This window comes from Phascolarctos cinereus, unplaced genomic scaffold, assembly GCF_003287225.1.
Source record: "Phascolarctos cinereus isolate Bilbo 61053 unplaced genomic scaffold, phaCin_HiC Scaffold_4;HRSCAF=312, whole genome shotgun sequence".
Classification (NCBI taxonomy): domain Eukaryota; kingdom Metazoa; phylum Chordata; class Mammalia; order Diprotodontia; family Phascolarctidae; genus Phascolarctos; species Phascolarctos cinereus.
This window is the reverse complement of record NW_027555847.1, coordinates 546538721-546559587: the sequence shown is the minus strand read 5'-3', so window position 1 is coordinate 546559587 and position 20867 is coordinate 546538721. Positions and strand designations below refer to the sequence as shown.

The 20867-nt window shown below is 38.0% G+C and overlaps 1 protein-coding gene across 1 annotated transcript in view; it reads left to right on the top strand.

Annotated features, from left to right (window-relative positions):
• The window catches only part of PARD6G (par-6 family cell polarity regulator gamma), a 158831-nt gene extending 140576 nt beyond the window's left edge, over window positions 1–18255 (top strand). Inside the window, 2 exon segments of the mRNA XM_020986873.2 lie at window positions 14824–14937; window positions 14940–18255. Coding sequence (XP_020842532.1) covers window positions 14824–14937; window positions 14940–15679 — 854 coding nt within the window. The 3' untranslated portion in view covers window positions 15680–18255.
• The last annotated feature ends 2612 nt before the right edge of the window (window positions 18256–20867 follow it).

Below are 20867 nucleotides of genomic sequence, written 5' to 3'. Positions count from 1 at the left end.
CTGGGAAAAGAATCATGAGGTGTTGGCTATTTCGTATTTTGAGTCAAGTGTCCAGCTGTGATAACCCTACTCCGGAAATCACTGAGTGCAGGCTTTGAGGGCTGCCAGTCCTCTACAGATTGTTTAATGCAACTTGTCCTGACAAGCAGGTGATTTATATGATTCATAGGACAGTTCTACTTTTTTATTTTTCCTGATTTTTAAACAAAAACTCACAGACACAGTACGTGTGACATTCAGGAGGCCTGTATCCAGGGGTTGTCAAGATGTTTCCTTTTTTGAGCAAGTGAAAATTTCAGAGTCCCTGACCAAAGACTAACCTCATTTTAGGTTTCCTCACTAAAAGGAAACATGGCCTTCAGGTTGCCAAAGGAAAGCATGGAGTATGTATTCACAAATTGCTGTTCTCACCTCCACTACTCCTCCAGGGCTTGCTTTGGGTAAGATGTGTGGTACTGGGCAATCTTTGAAGTGGGGATAATGTCGTGCTGTTAGGAAACATTCCTAGTTAAAGACTGCAGTATGCACACTGTTTATGAAGAATTCCAAAGTAAGGTGCCGTCAGAGTATTTGTAACTGTAATTTGTAATAATGTTCATATACCTAGATGGATCAGTGAGTAGCAGTTTTATCAATCTGCGTACTTCCCCCACTAGGCAGGTGGCTGTCCCTCCATGTTTTTATGTGATTCTCATCCATGCCCACCTACAAATCCTCCACAAGGGATCCACCTAGTATAATGGAGGCCAATTCTCTTTTGATATGTCAAAATGTTCCTCTATCGTCTCTCATTCTTATTACATTATTTACTCACTCACTTCTTTCATTGTCATATATGTCCTGGATAATATCTAGCCATCATTGGTAATAGACTGCATACTCCACTGCCTTTTGGACCCATAATACTTTTGATTCTTCTGAGATCATCCAAATAGTATCACTAGAAGAATATTAGTGTTAAAGAGGTGGGGGTTGGATTACTGAAAGCACTGTGCATGTATAATATTCATTGCATTGAACTTAACTACATCAATAAAATAATACATGATTCATAAATTTCTGCTCCAGAGTCTTATGGTGGTGGGGAAGTGACTCTGGGTTCTTAGGGACCATACCAATGGAGTGCTGGCTCTGACAAGTTACTAATGGCAGAATGTGTGCCTGTTGGCCAAGAACCAGACTAAGGTGAGAGAGACTCATCCCTAGACATCTGAACATGAGGGGATGTTTTGGGGGGAGAGGGGTGGGAGTTGGTAAGGAAGCAATAACACTAATGCAGGCTGTCGCCTAAGATAACTCAAGTGTAAAATGGCTGGTTTCTATACCAATCAAATTATGGGTTCTTAAAGGTTTAACGTAACTAACTTTGATGGAGTTGGAACACATTTTACTTTTGTCCCCTATATGCAAACCATGTGTTTGGTGCTTTTAAAAAGGAACCATTTTGGCATTTAGTTATGGAATTTACGTAGGGAATGCCTAAAACATAAAGGGAGAAAGCAGTCGATACAAAAAAGCCACTACCTACTCTTTATTGAGGAAACAAAAGGACATTTGTTGTGGTGAAGGTCAAATGGGAGGAAGAAGCAGACCTCCAATGGCGGGAGGGGACCGCTGTTCCATCATCCTTGTCATGTTATTGGGGTCTACCTGTTTCCATGGAAATTATATATTTTTGCATGTTTGGGGTGAGAGTATTTCCTGGAGGGTAGGAACAGTTTTTTGTCTGTTTTTTTTTTAACCTACTTTCCTAGTGTCTGTAACATAGTCCATTGCTCGAGACACATTTATATCTCTATATATCAGGTGTTTGATAATGGTTTGGATTAGAAAGAGTGGCCAAGTTCCTTGTACTCAACCCTCTGCCTCCAGCTTCTCCTTTCCCCCTAATTATGGCCCCCGATGTGACAAAATGAAGGAAGCCTTAAGAGAATTACACTTCCTCCCTTATTTAAAGCTCTCTCCATTTGTAGAATTCTGGTTCCTCAGGTTCTTGTGCCAAGGGAGATGTCACTCAGAAAATGTGAAAGAGACCGGTTGTACAGGTTTCACACCCCTTTTCACTCTAGTGGGAGGGCAAAAGCCCTTGCTCACAGTTAGGAGAGGTGGAACAATTTAAATCCTTTTAAAAACACATATACACTAACCCCCATCATGATCTTTGGGGATTATTTAACAACAAGGTGTTTCATATACCAATCTTTTCAGCTTAAAATACATTATTAACCATTTTACTTCTACTGATACTTTTGTTCTTCCATCTCTTATGGAAGAATATTGAAGTAGAGGGAAAAGAAGAAAAATATACTTTATTTTAGTGAAAATGTTAAGCAGGTGTGGCAAGTCGGTGGGTGTACATGACTTGCTTCAAAAACATTTCTTCTCCCTTCATTGTTGACTTTTGCTATGAAAATATAGCATGAGATTAAAAATGTGACTTTAGTGGGGGGAAAAAAAGTCCTCCAAAAAACCCTACCCTTGGCAGTCCACACTATTGTCAAAAGGTATTTAGGAAATAATAGTGTGTTCTCATGTAGTAAAACATGTTGGAATCTTTAGAAACTAAAGGTATATCCCCTTTGTTTTTACAGTAATTAGAAGAAACTGACTAATTGAAAATCATTATATAAAAGGATATCATTAAAAAGAAATATAATAGATAAAAAGTATATAACTTATTGTTGTTTCAGTCATGTCCAACTCTGTGATCCCATTTGGGTTTTTCTTGGCAAAAATACTAAAGTGATTTGGCATTTCCTTCTCTAGCTCATTTTACAGATGAGGAAACTGAGACATATAGGGATAACTGACTTGCCCAGAATCACAGAGCTAGTGAGTTAAGTATCTGAGGCAAGATTTGAACTCAGATCCTCCTGACTCCAGGACCAACAGTGGTATGGAAGTAACTTTTAGGCACCCCTCAAAAAAAGAGTCAAATACATTTAAAACTGATTAAATTTTTTTTCTAAATCACAACAGAATACAAATCCATAACAACTCGATACTTCCTTCTTTGTCCCTGTCCTTTATTTCGTTGCTGTCATTGCTTTATTCACCACTGTTCAGAGACAGTACACCATGCTAGGGAGAGAGCTAGCCCCACAGCCAGGAAGAGCTGAGTTCAAATCTTCTCCCAGACATATACTGCCTGTGTAACCTCTCAGTCCTCTGGACAACTCTCCTAAACTATAAGTTGCAGAAAGGATACTGATCTACATTAATAGAACAAGAGTTTTCTCATCCATGAGTTTCTTCTATCAGTCACTGTTGGTCTTATCACTATATGTGCATAATTTCTTTGCATACCATCCTAAGTCAGTTTGTGTTGAGAAAAAGGGTGGCAGAGTGGACGGAGTAGGCCTAAGATTCAGGAAGAACTAGGGCCTACCTCTATGACAAGTTAACAGTGATTCTATGACCCTGGGCAAGTCATTTCACTTCAGTGAAATGTCCCAGCCACATTTCTAAGACTAGTAGGTTGCAGAAGAGTTGCTGATCTGTATTGGTAAAGGAATATTCCTCCCTAAGACCTCCCTTCAATGGCAAAATCATAAATTGAGCCCAAAACAAAGCCAGTTTCATAAAGGGAAGCATTCTTTTTTCCCCCCAACTTTTCCACAATGGAAAAGAAGAGTGGAAAAAGCTGGTTCACTATGCTTACCATAATTCATTGAAAATGGAAAGGAAAAACAGGGCCAGAAACACCAGCATCATGTGCTGATAAATAATAGGGCCAGCACCATGTGCTGATAAACCTGCATATCTTGGACATCTGTGTCCATGGGTGAAGGCAGGATGAGATTAGATGCTATCTCATTTCCTTACTTCTTCATTTGGAAAGATACAGACTTTTCCCCTTTCACTTTAGGACTGCGTGTCTGAATAGTATGACATAGTGCAGTGGTCAGCAAACCATGGCCTGTGGGCCAAATGAAGCCTGCCCCCCTGTTTAAAAACCAACAAAACTTTATTTTAAAATGTAAAAACCATTCTTAGCTCATGATATGTTCAGAAATAGGTGGTGTGCCAACCCCTGAAGTGAGGGAAGACAGTATTTTAGAACTGATTATTGGACTTGGTGCCAAAAAAGACCTGGGTTCGAATGACAGCTCAAGTACTTAACTAGCTGTGTGGTTTCCTCATTTATAAAATGGAGATAACTGCCCTACTTGCAGGGTTATGACGATCAAATGGATATAAAATTCTCTGCAACTTTAAAGTGCAAATGTGAGCTATTATCATTATTTGGGATACCTAAATGCTGAGTGATTTTTCAACATATCACTACACTTACTTGGGAATCCCTTGGGTTTTTTTTAATACTTAATTCATTTTTGTTTTCCTGTTAATTTGAATATTATACAGTATAAGTCCAAATATAGGTCACCCTTCCACTGCCCCCCAAACTGACACAGAAAACCTAAAAACAGCCTATAAGTCAGTTATTTTTCAGTGTGTGTATTTTATAACTATATTTTCCCTTTGAAACAAAATTTTCCTTTCAAAAAAGATCTCATTGGAGGAAGGGTGGCTATGTTCAGACAAATAAGATATTTAACCATTAATCATTCATTCTACAAATATTAAGCTCTTACCACATATAAGTCCTCTCCTGCTTGTCAGTATACGGAGATCTAAGAGTGGCCAACAAGCTATGAAGCGGCCCCTTTCCTCTTCTTACTTGAGAATAACCTAAAGATTCTCTTCACTTTTTCCCCTTCTTTCAGTATAACCTACCTAGCATTAAAGGCCAGGTCAGTGGCAGTCTCTGAGAAGGAGAACAGGATGTTACTTCCTTTTAAGGCTCTATCAATGGCACTCCTTAATCTGCCCCAGGACCAGTTTGTGAGTGATGCCAGGCACCTCCCTCTCTACCTGGAAAGGAAAGTATTTTTCTGTAGTATAGCTGCTGATAGAAGTTTAGAGAAGAGGATCATGAGGGTTCATCTGTGTTGTGAGACTGAAAACTGTTTGAGGTTACAGTTTTTGCCACCTAAGATGTTCCATCTTTCTATCTATCGAAATCTTATTTATGTTTCAAGCCCCACCTCCTCCCTGAAGGCTTCACTGACTGTCCTAACTTACTGGGGATGGTTTCACTTGTGTAACAAATACTGGTCCATTTGGCTCTTATACTGTTTAATATTTCACTTCATTTCTTAAAATTTCATTTATTTATGTGTTCATTCATTCATTCATCTATCTGTTTATTTGTCTATCCATATATCTGTCTTTCTGTCTATTTTTGGGCAGCTTCAGGGGCCTCTTTATCTCACCCTGGCTGAAAGTATGGCCATTCATTCACAGGCCATTCCTACTGATGATTAGTGGGAAAGCTTTGTCCTGATCTATTTTTCACCTGGGCCAGTTCACCCTTCTTAGATAATCTTGCCTTCCTCCTCCTCTTCAGCACCGTCTTGGTGCTAGATTTCATGCAGATTCCCAATCAGCTTAGGGAACTGCATGTCGGAACGCCTGAGCTCAAACAGTCTACCAGCTTCAGTAGGATTACAGATGTTTACTACCTGGCTTCCTGACTGTTTAATTTCATGTACTTATGTTTTATCTTTCAAAAATACTATGTAAGTTCTTTCAGACTCATGGCATCAGATTAATAATGATGCTTTTTATGAAAAAAATTAGGCTTTATATTGGTCAACGTTCAGTACTGGTTTTTTGTTTGTTTGGTTTGGAACTATAATTGACTTCTGGACTGTATTCAAGATTTCTTTGTCAGATTTGGGGGAAAGAGTGACCTAGGTTTGGACCTGTATTATATGCTATTCAAATTAAAAGGAAAACATAATGAAGATCATGAAGTACAAAGATCTTTATACTCTGAAGTTCCCACCAGTATGCACATGGGGCTCAATATTTGTTGAATTGACAGATAAGTCCATTGGATTTTGGAGTCAGTGAATTTGATTCCCCCCCCCTGCTATTTGCTGCATGACCTTGGGCAAGTCATTTCTGTAAAATGACATCTGTGAAACAAGGAATTTGAAGGAGATGATAAATCTAAGTTTTCTTCCCCCTATAAGACATGGTCCCACTTGCAGAAAAATTGTTTGTTTATTTAACCAAAGGATGTTGTCCTTTTAAGTATTTTTGTGTGTGTGCATGATTCAGGTAAAATTATAAATTGCTCTTCCAGTTTTCACTATGGCCACCCTAAGGGAAATTTGATCACCAGTCCTACCCCAAATATCTTTTATATGTGCATAGCTATGTCTTTTAAAAAAAAATCCAGGGAGATATATTGATTTAGATCTATTTGCTGATCATTGATGACATTAATCAAAGTACAATATATGGTTTCAGATTTTAAAGGCCTTTGGTATTTTGCATTTCCTACTAGTTACAAGAAGTCCTGTAATAGGTGCATTGCTAGACTTGGAATAAGGAAGACCAAGGTTCAAATGTATGAACTTTACTAGACATCTGTTTGCACATCTATAAAATAGAGATAGTAAGTTCCGTTATACCTTGTAAGCTCAAATAAGAAATAAAATATAAAATAATAAATAAAAAATGTATTTTAAAGCATTCTGCAGACTTTAAAGTGCTATATTAATTTCTGTTAACAAGTATTCATAACTTTAGAATTGGCAGTAATTAGTTGTTATTTGTTTTCTTTCCAGTCACTTTTGTTTGACTTTTGCTTGATAGTATCAGAGAAGTAATGATTTTTTTATATTTTTACATTTAAGATTAGCTTTCTGGATTGATCAACATTCTGTATTTTGGGGGGGCTAGTAAAAAATGATTTCTCCCCCCCCCAAGGGATCATGACTCAAAATGACAGAGTTATAGATTAAATGTGTAAGAAAGATTTAGAACTTTTAAATTCTGAGTAGAAAGTACTTAGTAAAATGCATATTTTGTGTTCTACTTTCACAATAAATAACAAATATATAAAGTAATATAAATTATAATAAATAACAAAAATAAATGTAGAATCTTCTGATAGCTTATGGATCATGGGCACAGTTGGCGGGGTATGAGGGTCAGTTACTTCAGATGTTTAAATATTAATACAGAGTATCAAAACTAGAGCTAGAAGGTACCTCAGAGACCATCCAATCTACCTCTCTCGTCTAGTTGAGGAAACTGGAGCCCAGGGAGGTTAAACGAGTTGTCCAAAGTCACACGGGTGGTCAGCAAGAGAAATGGGAACTGATCTTTTGACTCCAGAGTCAGTGTTCTGAGGAAGTACAAACGGAAAGCATGGTGTTTTCCTTCTGCTGTGTTTTTATGAGGTTATGGATTGTCTGAATATTAAAATCTGTTTTCACTATTTGCTTTATGATTAATAATTCAGTTGGTGGGGCCCTTTGGCCATCTTCGGTGTTGCAGCACAACATCAAGTCTCTACGTCATCAGTGGATAAGTCAGAACCTGTTTTGTACTCTTCCATTTTCCTAAAAGTAGAAACATAATTCTTCCTAAAAGCCTAATTGTACAGCTTTGACTCAAGATCTAGAACAGCTCTCCCTTGTATCAGTGAAGTCCGAAAAAAGTTTCAGACTCTGGATCATCTCAGCTTCTGCTACTGCTTTCCAAAGGAACCTGAGAAGGATAGTATGGAATATAGTCAGTAGTCCAGTTTTTCAGAAAGATTACACACCTGAACTTGAGAGTTTTGTTTTGGCATGCATGCATGTCCATTATGTGAGAACAGAAACAAATGAATGATTAATTCAGTATATTTTTGTTAGAGCTGACTTGGCCATATGGTGTCATTACACTGTGATCTCTCCCTATGTCATGGTTTCAGAAGGATAAACACAAATGAAAAGGGACGGCATTTGTTTACACATCCAGATGGTGACAAAATGGTAGGTCTTTTATTCTGGAAAGGACTTGAAAGAATAAATTGCATCTTATTTTTAGCAAAGCACATTAGGTGGTTAGAAATACATCATAGCAAAGAATCTACCCGAACTTTATGATGTGGCAGAGAAATGGCTTTTAAAGACCTAAGTAGAAATTAAAGTTAGAACATTTTTAAAATGTCTATGTTAAAAGAGCAGTAGCTGTAAGTAAGTTTCCCTATTTTAATATGTAGCACTGGGCCATTCCTTCAATTTGTATTTGTAGATTGGGTCCCCAGGGGAATAAGGATTCCCATGGCTTTTAGGATATAATGTGAGTTCCAGGTCCTGTAGCTCTCGAACCCCTACCAGCATGCTTCCCTTTTAACAGTCAATCAGTAGGCACAAATGGCTCTTAGTAAAAGCATTTACTGCGATAAAACCAGTAGCTACCAAACATTCCTCCGTAAACCTGGGGCACACTCCTCCAATTATACAGCATCCAAGGAAAGACTAGGCACAAACAGAACAGTGATAGTGAGGCATACTCGTGGAGACTTGTGGCCCAGGGCACTCACAGCTCCGGAACTGCAACCCTCCCAGGCCTTTCTTTGTGTAGGTTTTTCTGAAGCCTAATTCTTAACTGCCAAGACTAGTCCTCCCTTGAGTTCATAGCCAGCTCTCTTCTTTGTTAACGGATGTCAAGCTCTTGGGAGCTGCTTCTGGCCTGAGAGAGATTCCCTGTGTCCTCTAAAAGTGATTCTCCCTCAGGGGCCTTCAGGTTTCTTCTTCTGCTACTGGATCCCAGGCTTGGACTCTCTCAAACTACTAAGAACACTTGGTAGGCTTAGCTATTTTTAGTCCTGCAAAGGCATGGTTAATTTTTGCTTGTCTAATGAAGACTCATCAGGAAGAGGTATTCCTGAAGGGATCACAGGAACACGCTATTAAATTCAATCTCATCTTTTTTTTTCTTTTTTTTTTTTTTTAAAAAGACTGGATCTCCCCATCTCATTCAGGATGGGGAGGGAGAGGGCGGTGCAGGGGCTATTTACAGGCTTTATCCCAGTATTGATTGGTCTGGATGCTTTGATCTGCTATGTTTCTTCCATCCTGCACTGGTTCACCCCTCCTTAGGTAACCTGATGAATGCCTCCTTTGGTTCCAGCACTGTCCTGTAGGCACAGGCATATAAAAGAAATGTAATCCAAAAAGGACTCTCAATTACCTTAAGATGTTTCAGATCATCTTCTGAGAAACTTGAGGATCTTCAATGACTTCATGTAGCTGTGTGCCATGATAGACAAGAGTTCTGGACCTGGAACCACTCAATCAACAAACATTTGTTTTAGCATTTAATATGTGCCAGGCACAGAATGGCCATTCTGCCTGCTGCCATTTCTAATATTATACGGTTCTGGGTTTTTTTCCTATTTGGGGACATTGTGAACAATAAGATTAGAAAGGTACAAGAATGCAGATTTAATGGACTTGGTAGTGGGTGCATTGGTAGAATCATGCCCCATGAGAGGATAGGATAACATTGATACATTGTATTACTGGGGCCAAAGAAGGCATCACTCAATGGACAATGTAATGGTAATACAGTTTTCCATGCCGAGCTAGGCTGGTCTTTCTAGAGCAGGGCTTTTTAAAGCTTTTTCTACTGAAGACCCCTTCAGTGCACATATGGGGTCATGACCCACAGTTTAAGAAGCACTGCATAGCACATGCTATCTATCATAAGGATCGTATTCTAATTCTTTCTAGCTGGGTAAGCTCTGCTAGCTGTTACCTACTACCAGTACAATCTCTAATATACCACCATGATTAATGCTGCAGTATAACAAGGCATCTGAGCAGGACTTCTGTGCAGGTAGTGATTTAGGTAGCTTTATCTATAAGTTCTATGCTTCCTAGGCTTAGGAACAGCAGTTGGGAGGGAGTTGACTAGGGTGAGAAGAAAGAGAGAAACTGAAGTAGTATATTTTAAAGGAATGATTTTTTTTATTGTATTTTGTTATGTAAATAATAATACATTTATGCATAGTATGAATATGATGAATGTAATATGTATAAATAGAATAAATGACTAAAATAAAAAATATTTTAAAAGAATATTACAGATCTATTATCATGATTAAGGCTAATTTTTCATTGTTTAAACAACTCAAACTCTTCAGCCTCATTTACTACTCTACTCCAATGCCTTCTCAGTGATAATCAGTCATGAGTGTCTTCTGTTTTCCAGTTTGCCAAGGACCACTTGCTTATGTGAGAGAAGGTGTAAGATATTCCATCGTCCAGCTCAGGCCAGCTGAATAACTGCCTTCTAGCTCTTTTTCCCATGGTGTAATCACCAACAGGTGTTTATCAGCCCAGTGTTTTGGAGGGAAGGTGGGAACCCTGTTCTCATTACCAGAGCTTCCAGATTTCCCTCACAGCCAACCCCAACTCTCACATCCAGGAAGAGTTCATTCAATGAACTGTCTTTCACAAGTGCTGGAAAACTTGTCAGCTCTGGGGAATACTTATGATTCTTCTTAATAACCTTGTCTTCTGTCTCTGATTGCCCTGCCAAGAATGGGCTGCCAACATGTTGTGACTATACTCTGCCTTGGATTCTTGCTTGTTTGTATATAACAAATATCCTAAAAGTGGTTTGAAATTGCAAATGGGGAAATCTGGGCTCAAAATCAAGTAATTGCATTAATCCCTGGAATCTCACTGTGATGGGTAAAATACCCTCAAGTGAAAAGAAAACTCAACTAAACTTTTGCTTTTAATTTTTAGCACAGGCATTAAAAGCCTATTCTTTTAATAACATTTATCACTAGAATTAGAATTTTGAAAATGTAAATGTGCCGGGACTGCTGTTTGTAGCCAATTCTTTTCCCTCTAAGTTAGCCCAGTGGAAAATATTCAGTGGTAAAAATAACACAGCTTTGACATTCATCCATCCATTCATTCATGCACTCCTTTATTAAGTACCTATGCCAGGTACTGTGGGATACCATAGGCATACAAAGACAAGAAAAATGAAGCAGTGCCTGCCCTCAAGGGTTTGTGTCTCTTTTGTGTGTGTGTGTGTGTGTGTGTGTGTGTGTGTGTGTGCGCACACTCGGGACAATGGAGTGAAGTGACTTGCCCAGAGTCACAAAGCTAGTAAGTGTCAAGTGTCTAAGGTCACATTTGAATTTAGGTCTTTCCGAATTCAGGGCCAGTGCTCTATCCACAGCACCATCTAGCTGCCCCCTGGGTTTACATTTTTTCGAGAGAAACAAGTATCCGTAAACAGTTATGTGATCTTGGGCAAATCAATTAACTATAGTCTAGAAGATTACAAGGAGGGAAAAGAGGGCAGGGTGAACTAAGGCAACAGCTACTAGTCTCAAATGGCTAGAAATAAAATTGGAAGGGTAGGCTGAAGCAGATGGCCTTAAATTCCAGGCCAAGGAGTTTGTATTTTTTAAGCCTGTAGGCAAGGGGCAGCCCATCAGGGTTTTTGGGTAAAAGCATGGCACGATCATATCTATGGATTGGGGAGATAGCTAACACATTGGGTGATGGTCAGGAATCAACAAGATTTTAACAGGTTAGACCATTAGGTTGAGTTGGATTTGTTTTGCAAGATAACTTCTTCCATATAAATCACATATATTACAAGGCAAATTAAAATGTAATGCATTTTAAAAATTGGCTACATTGTAGGTACATACTGTACATCTTTGGAAAGTTACAAGAGGTAAAAATGATCATGAAACTTCAGATCTTGGAGATTTGATATTATTAATGACATCATACCTCATTAGATTAATTTTTTATATAATACTTGGAGACTTATTGTGGCTGCTTTCTTAGTAGAGATGGGCAGAAAACAATGGATTTAAGAGGGGAAGCATGATGGAATACAGCAATTCTTAACCTGGGGTCTGTAAATGTTTTTTAAATGTTTTAATAATAATATTTTAATATAATTGGTTTCCTTTGTATTTTATTTATGCACTTAAATATACATTATTCTAAGAAGAAGTACATAGGTACCTACAAGAGGTCCTGTGTTCCATGACACAAAAGGTGAAGAACCTCTGGTGTGTTAGAAAAAACAGGGTTTGGTTTCAAAGGTGTCAAATTCTCTACCTTGAACAAATCACTTTACCTAGCTCTGGGCCTCAGTTTCTTCATCAGTGAAATGTAGGGGTTGAGCTGCTTGTTCAGTTGTTTCAGTCATATCTGACTCTTCATAGTCCTATTTTAGGGTTTTCTTGGCAAAGACGCTGGAATGGTTTGCCATTTCTTTCTTCAGCTCATTTTATAGATGAGGAAACTGAGGCAAACAGGTTTCAGTGACTTGCTCAGGGACACACAGCTAGTAAATCTCAGGTCACATTTGAACTCATGTCTTCCAGACTAGGTACTCCATCTAGCTGCCCAAGGGGTTGAGCTACATGATCACTAAGGTTCCTTCCAGCTCAAAATATATGATTCTGTTGTACCAATGATATAGGAAGCAGTGTATGACCATAGTGTTGGCTTTGGGAGCTCCTCCCTCTTGTTTTGGGTCCCTTGGTACTGGTAGGAGGACCTCTCTGTTTACTTTAATATTCAATAATGGTGATCTTCAAGGCCAGGGACAATACACACCCCTCTTAATGAGTCATTGGCTTCATTCCCAAGCTGCCTGAAGGGCTGCTCTCCTCTGTGGAAGTGATTCTGTCTTTGAAGTACTTTCCAGAACTGTCAGCTAATGTTCCATGGTTCCCAAAGGAAATAATAAGCCAAGAGCTCTCACACACTGAAAACGTAAGAGTTTAAATTGTTTCTATAGGAGCCTGGTCGCCTGCTTTTCTGAGGAATTCAGCTTGTTTATAGAATCTTATCTGGCTGAGTTTTGGTATTCTGTCTGGCAGCAAGTCCTATGAAAAGCAGCTGTTTAAGCAGGGGTGTGGCTGGTGCTCTTAGTGCCATTTCAGGAGGTTTATAACTTCTTGTTTCTTGTAAATTAAAAGAAATAATATACTTTTTTGACTAGAGCTAGGCCCTAGAGCCGGTCTTAATTCTTTTTAATAACTAGCCACTTAAGAGAATACTCCTACCATATTCCATTGATACTTCTGAATTCCTCTCAAGTGTTTTCTGCCACAATTCCCACCCCCAATCTAAAATAAAATTAATCAATTGTTTGAATTTTATAGAAATAGTTATAAATGAAATAGGTCAGCTTCCTCACAAAGGTCAAATGACAGGACTCTAGGATTCTGTACCTGCAAGGGTTCTGTTAGGTATCCAAGGATTTAAGGGGGTTTCTTTCTCAAGATACTTCATCAAGGTTGAGATTTAGAAGACTGGGGCAAGGAGGAAGGTGCCACATATAAAGAGGAATATCAGAAAAATTGCCAGCATTTGGGGATGGGGGAAGGAGGAAGAAGAAACTGTTTACTAGCCAAGCTTCTCAGTTGGCAAACAGTTTCACCAACCCAAACAAAGTAGATGCCATTAAGAAAAGACCAAGAGAGAACTCCCAACAGAAGCCAGTATGCAAAGTATTTAACTAAATGTGGGTCTTTCTGGCAGCCTGCTCAGCAGCAAACAAGTAGGGATTTTTCATGATGCCCAAAAGTCAGTGACTTGAAGTTGGCAAGAGGTAAAGAAAAGGAAGTGTAGTAGCAGCAAATAATAAGTTAGTAATTAGAAAGCATTTCTGTGTAAGAATTGGGTTGCTAAGTAGGGCATAGGACCACAGAGTTGAAAGCTAGAAAGTGCCATACAGTATTTCTGGTGCAGTCTCTTCATTTTACTGAGGGGTCTCAGAGATCAGGGGACTTGCTCAAGATCACATCAGTAGGAAGTAGCAGAGCCAGGACTCAGACCAGCTTGTGACTTCAAATCCATGGTCAGATTTCTATCCCCAAAACCTTTTTCTGCTCACAGAATTAATTTTCTAATAGAACAAGACTTAAAAAAACATGAAGTTAAAAAGAAAAGGCAATGTGTCTTTTATGTCATCTGTCTTAAAAAAAAACTTTTTCTAATTATGTATAAAAACAATTTTGAGCTTTCATTTAAAAAAAATTTTTGAATTCCAAATATTCTCTCCTCCCCCCTCATGGAAAAGGCAAGCAATTTGATATAGGTTATACTTATGCAGTCACACAAAACCTATTTCCATATTCGTCTTGTGAAAGAAAACAGACAAAAAAAGCAAGAAAAAATTTTTTTAAAGTATGCTTCGATCTGCATTCAGACACCATTAGTTCTGGAGGTGGACAGCACTGTTTATCATGAGTCCTTTGGAATTATCTTGGATCATTGTATTGCTGGGAATAGCTTAAGTCATCCACAGTAGATCTTCATACAGTGTTGCTGTTACTGTGCATAATGTTGTTCTGGTTCTGCTCACTTCACTTTCAAACAGTTCATCTAAGTCTCTCTAGATTTTTTTTTAAGCAACCAGTGTGTCATTTCCTATATCTCAATAGTATTTCATCACAATCATACCACAACTTCTTCTGCCATTCCTCAATTGATGGACATCCCCCTCAATGTCCAATTCTTTGCCACCACAAAAAAAGCCTCTATTTTTGTACACATAAGTCCTTTCCTTTCTTTTTTTTTAAAAATACAGATGTATTGGGATAAAGACCTAGTAGTGGTATTGCCGGGTAAAAGGATATGCATGGTTTTATAGCCCTTTGGGCATAGTTCCAAAGTGCTCTCCAGAATTGTCGGATCAGTTCACAACTCCATCAATTGTATTAATGTGTCCCAATTTTCCCATACCCCCTCCAACATTTGCCACTCTGATAGGTGTGAGGTGGTATCAAGTCTTAAGGATTGGTACAATACTGTGCTTGAGGTCAAAAGACCTGGGTTCAAATACTTGTACTACCTCTTTTACTTTACAAAGAAAGCACTTTGTAAATCTTCAAGCCCTATAGAAATAGTTGTTATCATGTGATCTATGGTTACAGAGACCATTACTAATTTTAATTTCTTTTTGTTGTTTCAGAAGAAGTAGACTACTGTAACTTTGGGACCAGCACATTAACTAGGAAGAAGAAGGTCCTCGTTACCCTTCGTAATGATAACCTCCGCCGGCGTCCTCACCTCAATATCAGCATGCCCATGACTTCCGACCAGTGTCTTCCATCATTGATGTGGACATCCTTCCTGAAACCCACAGGAGGGTCCGGCTGTATCGGCACGGGTGTGAGAAACCACTTGGTTTTTATATTCGTGATGGTACAAGTGTGCGGGTGACACCCCATGGCCTTGAGAAAGTTCCAGGCATCTTCATTTCCCGCATGGTCCCTGGTGGCCTTGCTGAAAGCACAGGGCTACTGGCTGTGAATGATGAAGTCTTAGAAGTGAATGGGATTGAAGTGGCCGGCAAAACCCTTGACCAGGTCACAGACATGATGATTGCCAACAGCCATAATCTTATTATCACCGTTAAACCAGCCAACCAAAGGAACAATATTATCCGTAGCAGCCGGATGTCTGGTAGCTCAGGTCAGTCAACAGACAGTACAGCCAGTCACCATAGCTTGCCTTCTTCCCACGTCCTACAGAACTTCCACCCTGATGAAATGGAGAGTGATGAAGAGACTGATATTGTCATTGAAGGAGCTCTGGAGCCCCAGCATATTTCCAAAACTCCAAGTTTGCCTTCTGGCAGTCTCTCACGGGTCAATGGCACCAATTTCAGCCACAGACTACAGCGGGATCTTACACTTAACAACTCCAGTAGAGAAAGCAATGGCAGTCTCCACAAACTACTAAGTTCCCTAAAATCAGATCCACGTCATAGTCTGGTCATTCCTAGGGGAGGAATTGAGGAGGATGGAACAGTGATCACCCTTTAGTGGTTCTACTGTGTACTCTATATTGTGTGTGTGTGTGATCTGAGAGTGAATCAGAACAGAAATGACTAGAACCACACACACCCAGGACTAAAGGACTTATATTTTTATAAACCTCATAGGTGGAAGGAAAACTGCAAGAGCGTATGATCTCATTGATTATATGCATAAAGGTCACATTGCAAAAACACTGAGGGAAGCATAACACAGAAAGTAGCTATCCCCAATTAAAAATAAGTAGAAACTCAACTGTATATTTCTTTTCTTGTTTGTCTTCAATTTCCTTTTCCTATTTTGCACGGTTCTTTCAAAGGTATAGGTTGGAAAATAGAAATGTTCTGTAATTGTAATGACTTTGCAAATGCATATAAATTATATTTATATTAATGCTTACATGCAAAAACTGGCCCATTTGCAAATCAATACTATCACATCCAAATGTGATAAAAGCCTTATTCAGAGCTTTTAAAATATGAAACTAAGTTGTATTTTTTTAAAAATGAGTTTGAAAACAAATACAACTTCTCAAATTTAATAAGGATATAGTTTACCAACAACATTAAATGGGCAAATCCCCTCTTCTTATTTGCAGATAGGTTTTAAAAGCATATTGGTTTGTGCATCTAGGCACTAACATTACATACAAGGCTTAATTATAAGGAATGAGGCTGAATGTTTTGCAAACATCTGAATCTTAAAAGGTACAGCTAAATATTTTTTAAAAAAAGAAACTTGCTGTCTTTGCTGTTTGCATAAATCAGTCTAATTACATCACAGTAAGTATTGTCAAAGTAGGCACTGGGGGCGGGTGGTAGCTATTGTCCATTACTTTAAAAATTCTGGAGTCCCCTCTTTTGAATAAGGGAATTGATTTTTAGAAACATCCAAAAGTCACTAGGCACATTAACAAGGAAGAAATGGTTTTAAAAAAGAAAGAGGAAAGAACTTGTATATGATTTTTCCCAATGTCTGAAGGCAATTCCAAAAATGTCCATAGTAATGCCAGTGCTTTGGGATAAGTGTGGCCTCCCAAGATGACTATTTTGTAGGACAACAATCATTTGAATATTTTAAGTTCTAAAGTAGATATGAAGCATATATATTTGTTAATACACACACACATACATATACATTTCTATATGTGTGTCTATATACGTATGTATATATAGACATATGAACCTATAAATCAGAATTTATACAGTCAAATGACTGTTGTCTTATGAAGTAGTGTTCTTGGAAGAGGGTGTATACTTATCCCAATAATGCTTCCATTGCTCCATTTCTACAAATTGTTGTGGTATAGCCTTCAGAATGTATATAAATATATATGTATGTAGGTATATAAACATGTTTGTGTACATACACATGTATTTATGTATATGTATAGATATAGTATGTTATATGTATGTATACTGTATCTATATAGACACAAACATATGTTTATACATATGTATGCATATATGAGCAGTCCGTATATTTATACATGCATGTGTGTATAATATTTAGATTGTCTATATATGAGACCATCTATGTATACAAACACATACACATTTACACACATGCACATTCTGTATACATGTACACAAACATATTTATATGGTGCATATGTTTCTTTTGTTTATAAGTTTTTGCAGGTCATATAGAACTTACTGCTTTTTAACAGAGACCAATGTTACCTTGCAAATCCTAATTCCATAGTTTTTATGGCCATTTCCCTTTATTCTTCCAGGAATGTGTTTACATATTAACTAATTTTAAAGATTTCCTAATGTTCTAGTTAAATTTTATATGAAATGTATTTTATTGGGGGGGGGACACATCCAACATTTATTCTGTGAGAAATTCATCCAAAATAAATTTTTGTATAAATATGTATGTGTGAAATATTTTTTAAACACTGCAGCAGATGTGGAAAGCTAAGGCTGCTGACTTCATGTTTCCTTTTAGATCAGCACCACTTACTGGTCGATGGAAGTACTGTTTTGAGATACATACATTCATGTATGACATATACTGTATGTTGGAAGGAAAACAGTTGACTTAAAGGGTTTTTAATTGAATGAATTATGTGAAAAAAATAAATTTTTTCCTTTGGAAAATATTTATATAAGACAGAAATTGTGTATTTTTGGTAGTTGTGGTTCTTTTCACCTGTGCTAGTATTTTTGTACACTGTGGGATACCAACAGCTTTAACGAGCTTTTTTGGTCCACAATATGTATGATCCTGCTTTTAGAGATCTAAGGGAAAAGACTCAAGCAAGATGAACATAATACTCCATAATGAAAAATTCAATGGACCTGTTTTTCGGCCCCTCCAGAATGCAAACATGAGTATTACTGAGCGTTAAACTGTTGTCTTTATCATGTGAACCCTAACAGTCATATGCTGAATATTCTGCTGCCTGTTGACTTGCTTGGTTCATTTAGTAATTCGTTCTGTTAGCCAAAGTTAAAAATCTTTTTGTATCAGCCTACTTTTGTTGCCCAAATCAGAAAATGTCAGCTATTAAAAAGGAAAAGAAAACTTACTTGGAAATGTCTTCAATTTTAATAACAAAGTATATTTTTCTACCTTCAGCTACTTGTCATTTTCTTAAAAAAAAAAACTTTGTAGTATTGCTTATTAAAATTTTGGGTTTTGTATGTGGAAGAATAAGTTTTTTTTTCTGTGCTTTTGTAATAAAAATGCATTAATAGAGATTTCCCAGCTACAAGCTAGACAAAGTAAAGAATATTACTGATAATGGAGTTAAATGCCTAAATAATCTCTATTTTGAATGAAGGAAGACAAGAGCCAAGGGGATGAGAAGCATCACAATGTCACACTAATGACATTTAACATTTTATCATTATTAAATGACATTTAATCAGTAGCACTGGTTTTCAGTATTACCATCTATGTTACTTCATGTTTCAGCCTCAGTTTTGTCATTGGTAAAACTACAGAACCATAAAATATTAGAACTTGAAGGCACACGGTTATCAGTGTCAGGCCTTCTTAAACTGTGGGTCGCAACTCCATATGGATTAACCATTTACTGGTCAATGGAAGTACTATTTTGAGATACATACATTCATATATGAGATTCTGTATGTTGGAAGGAAAACAGTTGACCCTAACCCAACCCATAGTTTAAGAAGTTCGCTCAACCCCTTCAGAAAAAAAAAGAAATCCCCTTCATAAGGGACTGGATGAAAAAGTTGGTATTAAGACATCTGTTGGTTCTAAAATTCTGAGCCTGCATCCAAAATCCAAGAACAAATAACATCCAGATTTCTTTGTTTACAACACTACTTTTTTTGCCTAGCAGATTACCTAGGTCAGATTTGTCAAGTATGCACTGGTCTCATGAGTCAAAAAATTCTTTTCCAGTGGCAGGAGATCAAAGGACTTTTAAAATGAAGTTAGAGATTAGGAAGAAATATTTTATGAATCTTTGAGAGAAACTAAAATCTGATGACTGTGGGAAAAGGTAATGTAACTCTCCTTAATCACTAGCTCCTTCTTGCAACCTCTCCATCCTTAAAAAACTTGACCCTACCATCCTTTCAAGCAATCAGCCTATAGATTCCCTCCCTTTCTAAACCAAGCTCCAAAAGGAAAGTAAGAAATATTTAGTGGCACGGTGGATAGAGCGCTGGGTTTAGAATCTGAAAAACTCATCTTCCTGAGTTCAAATCTGTCCTCAGACACTTGTTAGCTGTGTGATCCTAGGCAAGTCAATTAACCCTTTTTGCCTCAGTTCCTCATCTATAAAATGAGCTGGAGAAAGACATGGCAAACCATCCTAGTATCTCTGCCAAGAAAACCCCACAATGGGGTTATGAAAAACTGGACACAACTGAAAAACGACTGAGCAATAGTGCTTACTATGTGCCAGGCATTGTGCTAAACACTTTACAAATATCTCATAAGGTCTTCACAAAAAGTCTGAGAAATAGGTGCTATTGTTATCTGCATTTTACAGTAGAGGAAACTGAGTCAAACAGGTTAAGTGACTTGCCCAGGGTCACACAGCTCATAAGTAAGTCCAGATTTGAACTTAGATCTTCCTGGTTCCAGGCCTAGCCCTATCCACCAGTACACACCCAGCAACTCTAATTACCTCTATTTTATCACTTAACACTCACTTCTAAACCACTTACAATCTAGCTTCTAATTCCCACCACTTGACAGTAATTGTACTCTTTGTTGTCACTAATGATCCCTTCATTGCAAAATCGAATAGCGTTTACCCAGTCTTCATGACTTCTTAACAGTCCTCAGTCCTTCTGGACCTATGTAAATCACCCCTTACTCCTGGATACATAGCTTGATACATGCTTCCACTATCCACTTGATTTCTTTTTCTCAGTATCCTGTGCAAGATCACCCCAATATACAGATATATGCCTAGGCTCTATCCTGGGTCCTTTCCTCTTTCCTCTTTATATTCTCTTAATGATCTCATCAGATTCCATGGAATCAATAATCAGCTCTATGCAAATGACTCCCAAAATATCTGACTTTCATCTCCTTCCTGAGCTCCAGTCCCGTATCTACAATGTCCTGTTTGCCATCTCCTGTATATCCCATAGGCTTCTTTCAGCATGTCCAAGAATTATCTTTTCCCTTAGATGCACTTCTCCCAACTTCCCTATTTCTGCCAAGAGCAACACCATTCTTCTAGTCACCCAGGTTCAGAACCATCCTCAATGCTTCTCTCTCCATTCCCCATATCCCGTGCCTTGCCAAGTCATCAATTCCACATGAATGAACACCTTGAATCTATCCTCTTCTCTATGCGCATACTACAACACCACCCTCATCCAGGCCCTCATTACCTCTTACCTGAATTACTGCAATAGCCTAACTGAGTCCATCATCCACAGAGCTAGCAAATTGATGTTCCTGATTATCACAAGTCTGATTGTGTCAGTACATATAAACTATCTTTCATCTTTTAATTTCCAGTGCCTTCCCTTGTTTGTTAAAGAAAAATGTACACTTCCCCCTCACCTCTAGTTTTCAGAATCCTTTATCTTCATTGTTTCTTGGCCTTTTGGCTAAGATCAAGTTCAGAATCCTTATCTCCCTTGAAAAATCAATTCTTCTGTTACCTTCTCCATGAGACCTTCCTAATTCCTCAGGTTGCTGACACTCTCTCCTTCCTCAAGTGGTAATTTATTAGGTAAAATTATCTTTCATG